Here is an 8,133-nt window from a genome sequence, read left to right on the forward strand (position 1 = left end):
ATTAACTTCTATTCAGGAGATCAAACTTTTTGATGTGTGGGGAGTTGACTTCATGGGTCCTTTCCCATCCTCATAGGGGAACCATTACATTTTGGTGGGAGTGGATTATGTCTCCAAGTGGGTTGAAGCGGCTGCATCCCCCACCAATGATACTAGGGTAGTGATTAAATTCTTGAAGAAGCTTTTCTCGAGATTTGGAGTTCCTAGAGCTATCGTCAATGATGGGTTGCAACAAACAGTTTGATTCTCTCCTCAAGAAATATAATGTCTATCATAGGGTTGTTACACCCTATCACCCCCAGACTAGTGGGAAAGTCGAGGTATCTAATAGGGAACTCAAGAAGATTTTGGAGAAGACTGTCAATGGGTCAAGGAAAGACTGGACTGTTAAGCTTGATGATGCTTTATGGGTGTATCGAACTGCTTACAAAACCCCTATTGGTATGTCCCCTTATAGGTTGATTTATGGCAAGGCATGTCACCTTCCTGTCGAGTTGGAACACCAAGCCTTTTGGGCAATTAAGGCACTGAACTTCGATATGAAGACTACAGGTGAAAAGAGAATGTTACAGCTTAATGAGTTAGATGAGATTAGACTACAGGCATATGAGAATGCTAGGCTATACAAGGAGAAGACAAAGAGATGGCATGATGCACATATTGTTCGAAAGGACTTCCAGGTAGGTAATTTGGTTTTGTTGTTTAACTCACTTTTGAAATTGTTTCCAGGAAAGCTGAAGTCGAGATGGAGTGGACCGTTCACAGTCACTCAGACATTTTCTCATGGTGCTCGTGAATTGGAAAACTCGAAAGGAGAGTGTTTTAAGGTGAATGGTCACCATTGCAAGCCATACTTTCAAGGTGAAGTGCTTAGAGAAAGGGAGATAGAGTCCCATATTGAGCTAATTTGACACTGCCATACAAGGGAGTTTCCATTTCCGATTATTTATTTTGTCACTAGGGACAATGCCATGCATAAGTGTGTGTGGGGGGGGGGGGGATTAGGTGTGATGTTTTATTAATAGCAGCAGTCTTTTCTTTATTAATTGTGGTTGTCTTTTCTTTTGAATTTCTCTGTTCTAGGCAAAGCAAAATTTTTGCAGAAATTGTGTGAACTATGCTCGGTACTAATAGTGTTAATCATTTTTAGAGTCAATGAAAGAATGCTACTCATGCTATTTTTAGGACGTATCAAGTTAAAATAATTCAGGGTGAATTTACTAAGTTGTAATGTAAATTGCATAAGTTTAGGAAGTCAATTTGGTGTGTATGATACTTTTGAGATGTGGATTAATGGGTAGTTTGGAAAGGTAATTGATGAATGAAGTTACATTTACTCCTTTGGATGCTATTGATTGTAATTGTAATGGAAGTCAAATTATTTAATTCTGAGACATGAGTTAAGGTCAATTAAATTAAATGTGTCTACTCCAATGTTTTTGGTTGCTTAGTAACTGGGAATCTTCACCACAAATGTCGATTTTTGCGTAAAACGACGACTGAGAATAAGAGTATGCAAAGCATTCTAAGTATATTATATGTTGAGTAACCAGGTGCATTCGTCACCCACATTTGTATTTGCGTTAAAAGGCATATTAATATCTTAGGAAATAATAAAATGCCCCACAAGTGATGTACTGAAAAGCTCAAGTGTGGGGGTTCTTGTAGAAAAAAAAAAGAAAAGAAAAAGGCTGACCTTCAAGATCTCATGTGTTTGTTGGTGACTCTATGCTATTTAGTTGGTAAAATCCATGGCATTTGAATTTGCGTTTGTAATTTCTTTTGTTGACAATCTAGTTTAGTTGCTTATTATTAAGTGTTTATAAAGTGTTCATATACTCATATTGATGTCTCTTGAATTTTTTTGAATTTACATTGTGAGTTGGTGATTTATCCTGAATTTAGTTGACTTGTGTGATCTTAATTAAAACATGGGCAGTGCATTAGTGAGACTCTTGTGATTAACATAGTAAACCGAGCATAGTTGTGTTTAATTTTAATCTTTTGCAAAGATTTTGCTTGATCTGTGTCTTTGTTACTTGGGGACAAGTAACAATTCAAATGTGGGGGAATTTGATAAGCTTAAGTTATTCATAAGAACTTGGGATGTTTTAGGTTTAATTGTTGAGATTCTATGGTTAATTCAATGCACTCGGATGTTTTGTCACTTTTCAGGTAACTAATTGCCAAAGACAAAGGTTTTGAGCCAATTTGGGACAACTTAGGGTGAAGATAGCATAAAGACACATTGATAGGGAGATAAGAGCAGCACTTCGGCCCACAAAGAGTAAGACCCAACTGAAATCAAGAGGATAACACTTCGGCCCACCTAGGAGAGAGGCCCAACTGCAGCCTAACCGAAACCTTATGGGAGAACAACAATTCGGCCCATCAGTTTTCCTTCCAACATTATTTCAGCCCACTAAGAACACAGCCCAATTTGCAGCCCTAGAGAAGAGAGAAAAGGCAGCTGCCTTTAGAGAGGAGAAAAGGTTGAAGAGGAAAGGTATAAAAAGAAAAGAAAAAGAGAGGATAAGGGTTCGAACCCCTGAAAGAAAATTGAAGAAGAATGACTGCTAGAGAGAAAAGAATGCTACTGAATGCGAATTGGGCTGAATTGCATCTTGCAATTAACCATCAATTCCTTGGCCCATGAAGGAAATTTTAGAGCTAAGAACAGTCCCCATCGAACCACAAATTCAGTCCAACCAGTTTGGTCCAATCTGGTTCGAGTGGGTCTAGGGTTTGATAATAAATTCAAGATTCAATTCAAGATGATCTGGAATTAAACAACTAATGCATGGCAATCAAGAATCAGTAAGAGGGTTGTTTGTAAGACTGCTACCCTACAAAACAAAGATCAGTTCATAGTATGCAGTTTCCAAAACTATAAATCGCAGATCGTTGAACCCGAATCTGCAAAATTCTCTCCTTTGTACGTTTTGCTTTGTCTTCGAATGAAATAAAATTAGAAAACCTAATTTTTCTATTATTATTACATCAGATTCAAATTCCTATACATTCCATTTAAAAATTAAAAAAAAATAAAATTAATTACAGACCAAGAATGAATAGAATAAATCAGCAAGTGCATAGATTTCTTGTGTCAATAAAAGAATTCGATCTCCACCATATGAATGGCCTAAAATCCAAGAAAAATATATAGAATAATTATAAATATAAACTATATTAATAGAGATTTAATTTCATGTCATTCACCCAAAAACGCTAACTGCACAAATCAGGTAGAATGCCTTCTGCCCATTAGCGCAGAATCAGATCTGGTTTACATTGGTTCAAGATTTCAACCTAGCTTTGATTCCACTAAAGCGATGAGAGATCCATCATATGGATGGCCGAACCCAGCAGGAAGGCTGGGCGAAATTTCAAAAATTTCTCTCTCTCCCATTTGGGAATCACATTCCCTATTTTAGAAACTGCATTTTCAAATATCAATCTTGAACCAAATCGGACCAGATCTGAAACCAAATGGGAGAGAGATATACCTGATTCGAAGTAGCAGTAACTCCCAATGAAGGTGCTCACACCCTAAGAAATAACCAAAACCCACTTCCAGTGTGGTGAAGCCGGATCAGTAGGATGACTCTTCAACAAGAACCGAATTCTTCGACAAGAATGGAGTAGAGGGCTTGAGCACGACTTCATATTGCTTCTTCTACCAAGAAGCAATATCAAGAACAATTCTTGACCACTCCCATAACTAGAGATCGAACTGGGTAGGGGCGGTAAGAACAGGGAAGAACTCTATAATTTGTTGTCTTGTATCTGGTGTCTTTTTCGTGTCCGCCCTACTTTCTTATTTATAGCCTTAAAGAGACAACATCCTAATCTAATTATGAGTTTCCTGATCCAAATCTTTATTTGGATCTAGACTTTTTAAGTGATAAGGATAATCCCTTATCTTATCTGCAATACAAGATCAGCTTAATCCTAATCAAATTAGAAGTTTTTTGATCCAAATCTTTATTTGGATCTAGACTCTTTAAGTGGATAAGACTTATCCTCTTATCCTTATCTACTAATCCAAACCCAGATCTGCCCCTATTTAATTAATCTAATTAACTCAGTTTGAAATTGGGCATTAAACCCATTAAGTTTATGTGCTCACTTAACCTCTTAACCTGTTGCCCAGTTGGCTTTCTTTGTATGGCGTGAAACCCAAACATTGATCTATACATCAGCCACATAGGTTCATCCTAGCCTTTGTTACAAGGCCTAACCAAATTCACTGTAGGAGACAATGAACCCCTGAATCCATCACTATGGACTCTTAGTGGGCCCAACATTTACACTAAATGGTCCTTGGGTCCAGCCACCTTATGAAAACCAAAGGACTATGGGCAAAAGCAAGATCAGCCCATTAGGTATTACCCTCAATGGTCTTACACTAAACCTCTTAACCCATAATGATCAAACACTGCCTAACAAGAGAGGACCTCTCCATCAGCTACAAGGAACAATGCTATACTCTCTACTCACATGGATCCTGGGAATTAAAACCTTTTGCAAACATTTTGAAATCATAATATTTATATATATATATATATATATATATATATATATATATATATATATATATACATGTATGTACATTTATATATATATATATACATATATATACATGTATGTACATGTATATATATATATATATATATATATATATATATATATGTATGTATATCTCTATATAAATATATTTTGCAAAAACCAAATTTCAACAGTTGAAATCAACTGCTGGCAGTTTAGGTTTCCATCAGAGAGAGTGCATCCCCAATCATTCACTTTATTTGACAAAGGGGTTGATTTTGTCACTATGATCACCCACTCAGATGAATTCTCGGACTGCCCCAACATACCTAGGTTTTGACCCCCTCTAAGGATCTCACTGATTGGCACTTCAAAAATAGCCTAATCCAACACCTAGTGCAGTATCATAATCGAGTCTAAGGGTTAGGTGTAACATTCCTATTTTTCCCACCTATCTCCAATGTCTAGGGCAATACTAGAATTTTGGTCCGATTCAGGGTTTCAAAAAAACCCACACTACATGTACCTCAGGTCTCACCCTAGCAACTGAGACAAGCCACCCCAACCAACTTGGTTGCATATCAGTGTCAGCCTCGATAGGATAAATCTCCCATGATCTATCCAATGGCTGTGAAGATTCTAAACTAACACGAGTCTCATAAGTGTCTACTTTAAGGGTATTACACAAAAACACGCCACAATGACATGAATCAAGTATGTACTTTATTCATTTACAATAAATGTCAAAAGATACATCAATCTGATTGGAGCTAAGGACATAACTATCTAACAGGTTGATATATGATGGCATCTACAATAGGTTCTTTAATCTCAACTAATGGATTCATGGATGCTTGGTGGATTTTCTCGTGCTTAATTCCCCATTTGATGTGTGCACTAGGCTTTTGCAATTGATAAAAGTCTTAGAAAGCTTGTCCAATCATTAATGAATAGAAAGGTTCTTTGATTGTAGATGAAAATCTTAATTGCTTCATTCTCTTGCAAGGGTTCATTTACTTTGATACATGTAATCTTCCATCATTTCAAATACTCAGCAAAGTTTTCATTTGGTCCTTAAGTATGGTGTTCTAGATCACCACATGTCAGCAATGGGTGGAAATCAAATCTCTTGATAAATTGTTCTGTCAATTTGCTCCATGTCCTCTGAGTGTCTAGGTTATGCTAGTTGTACCAATCCAAAGTGACTCCTTTTAGGCTCTTAGAAAATAGTTGAGCTAACAATCTTTCATCAAATCCAATCTGAAACATGTCCGTACAATAAAGAAGGATATGAGCTCTAGGACAACTAGATCCATCGTACTTGTAGAATTTTGGGATTTTAACATTTTTAAGAATGTAAAGGTTGGGGTGAGGGCACAAAGCATTGAACTCAATTATCTCCTAGTTGGAATGCTCATATGTCCTTCATGTCTTCCTTCATTTTAGCCAACTCTTCTTGGTAGAGTACAATCAACAATTCTTGCCCAATGGGAGAGTTACTCCATTACGATCCTGAAAGGGTTCTATCATTACTTAAATGTGTTTGAATGGTGTTGTGTTGCTTTGTTCTATTCTATTAGAGCTAGTCTAGTCTAAAATTTATTTGTCTGAAGGGTCTACATTGATGGTTCTATGAGGGCATCAATCTAGGTTGTAGGCATTTAATAGGTGGGAATAGACTAGTGTGGGCTAAGGACTAGTTCTAGGAATGCAATATGTGATGACATGCGATATGATCATGAAAATGCTGAAGTGCGAAAAAAAAAAAACAACAAAAAAACCACTTCAAAGCCGATCTGCCCCTACTATGCACCTAGAGCTATTAAGGTTGCTATGACTTGGCTAACTAGATCTTGGATCCAAAGCAAGAATGGGTCAAGGTTACACCTAACTTGTGAGGGTGTAGGATGCTATGGGTAAGGTGGAGATAATAGACTTGGTGTGAAGTGCTAGAGTTGAACCATCTACACAAGTGTTGGTCAAAAGGGAGGAATTTATCATAATCTATGGTTGTTAGCTATTTATTAGAGGGCTCCTAAGAAGCTTAGCTATATGGATAATTAGATAATATGGCTTCCTTGGAATGGGTCAAGAGAACCTAGCAAGGATGTGCATGGATCTATAGGAAACTAGGATAGATTATGCAAGGAAAATGTCTTAAATTAGTGGACCTTTATTAAAAATTGGGAAAAACATTTAGAAGGCGAAAACCAAAGTCAAACTTGAAGTTGGAAAACAAAATCCATTGTTCAAAGAAACTTTGAAAAACCATTTGAGGTTTGAACAAACTTGATTAACTTTGTTGGTTTCGATAAGATTGAAAAAGTACATTTGTTATATGGTACATTTGTTCCCTCATCTTTTATTATTAATTTTGGGACTTAAGCAGCTAGCGGTGTAATTAGGATCAAGTTCTAATTAAGAAAATACTATTGGGTTTGAAAAAGGTTAAGACTTTAAGGAAATGCCAAGAGTAATTAGTTTTGCACCATGTTTATGAAACAACAACCTTTTTTATGTTGCTCCTTGAGAGCAAATTCATTGGATCAAACATATACTCAATTTGGAGAAGAACAAGAAAGATATTCGAGGTTGAAAGTTTTTGAAGGATCATGAGAATGTCTTTTTGATACTGGCTAAGGGAATATCAATCCCTACACCATATGTGTACCTACGTAACATCCTGAAGTTTTAAAGGTATGAAGGTCTAAGTAGTCTTTTGATGTTATTTGTCAAGAGTAACTCTTAGAGTCAAACATCTACTTGGCCTAAGTTCAGTTGAGGGAATGAAATATCCTTTTATATTGGTTAAGGGAGGGTTCGACTCTTTACCATATATATCTACTAGATACTCCCGAAATGGGTCAAGGTGGCGTTATGATGCAGCTTTTAAAGAGTTGAATTTATAGTGTCATGCATCTACTTAGCCAAGAGATGGACACTAAATAGATAATAAAAGGGGTCAAATGGCCTTTTAATGCTACCTCTTAAGAGTTGAGCTCATAGAGTCATGCATCTACTTATCCAAGATCGGGAACGAAAACTTGGAGTCGAAAAATGGTCATTTTAGATGGATTTCAGATTCTGATAATTGTAGTTTTGATTTTGGTCTTAACTCCTAGATTTCTTATCCTTAACTTTTTATTATTGTAGTTTGAATCTTAGATGAAACTTGTAGATCTGATTTTGATTTGTTTTTTTCTATTTAATTGGTTTTGATTTTCATATGTTGAAGCTTACCTGGGATCTAGCTTAGACTTGGATAACATTTGGAAATTTGGGCCTAGGTGTTGCCTTCGATGACTTTTAGGGTGTTTTAGTGTCATTTAATGGAAGATCAAATCTTCTTTTCTTTTTGTTATTTTTTTAACGGGTTAAAATAGTTTGGGCTTCATTATTTTATCATACTTCTAAAGATGGAAACCACATAGTGCAACACTCATGGTGTCCTCGTCCCAATTACATTATAGTTCCTCTATCCTATTCTCACTGAAGGCTTCTATGTATGGGTATTCTAGGTGCAATAAGACTGAAATAAGGTGCGATGGGTAGGTTCTGAGGTGCGATGAGCAGGTTCTAGAGTCT

The 8,133-nt window shown here is 36.5% G+C and overlaps 1 protein-coding gene across 1 annotated transcript; it reads left to right on the plus strand.

The window, feature by feature from the left end:
• Positions 1-221: 221 nt before the first annotated feature.
• LOC148871726 (uncharacterized) lies at positions 222-911 on the plus strand. The gene has a single exon (XM_088970053.1). It carries the CDS (start codon positions 222-224, stop codon positions 909-911), a length of 690 nt encoding a protein of 229 aa, XP_088826179.1.
• Positions 912-8,133: the final 7,222 nt, after the last annotated feature.

This window comes from Nelumbo lutea, chromosome 2 (genome assembly GCF_056320005.1).
Source record: "Nelumbo lutea isolate HS-2025 chromosome 2, American lotus-T2T, whole genome shotgun sequence".
In the NCBI taxonomy this organism is placed as follows: Eukaryota; Viridiplantae; Streptophyta; class Magnoliopsida; order Proteales; family Nelumbonaceae; genus Nelumbo; species Nelumbo lutea.

Excerpts from the sequence above, each read along its gene's own strand:
- LOC148871726 (XM_088970053.1), top strand. The coding sequence starts at position 222 with ATGGGTTGCAACAAACAGTTTGATTCTCTCCTCAAGAAATATAATGTC.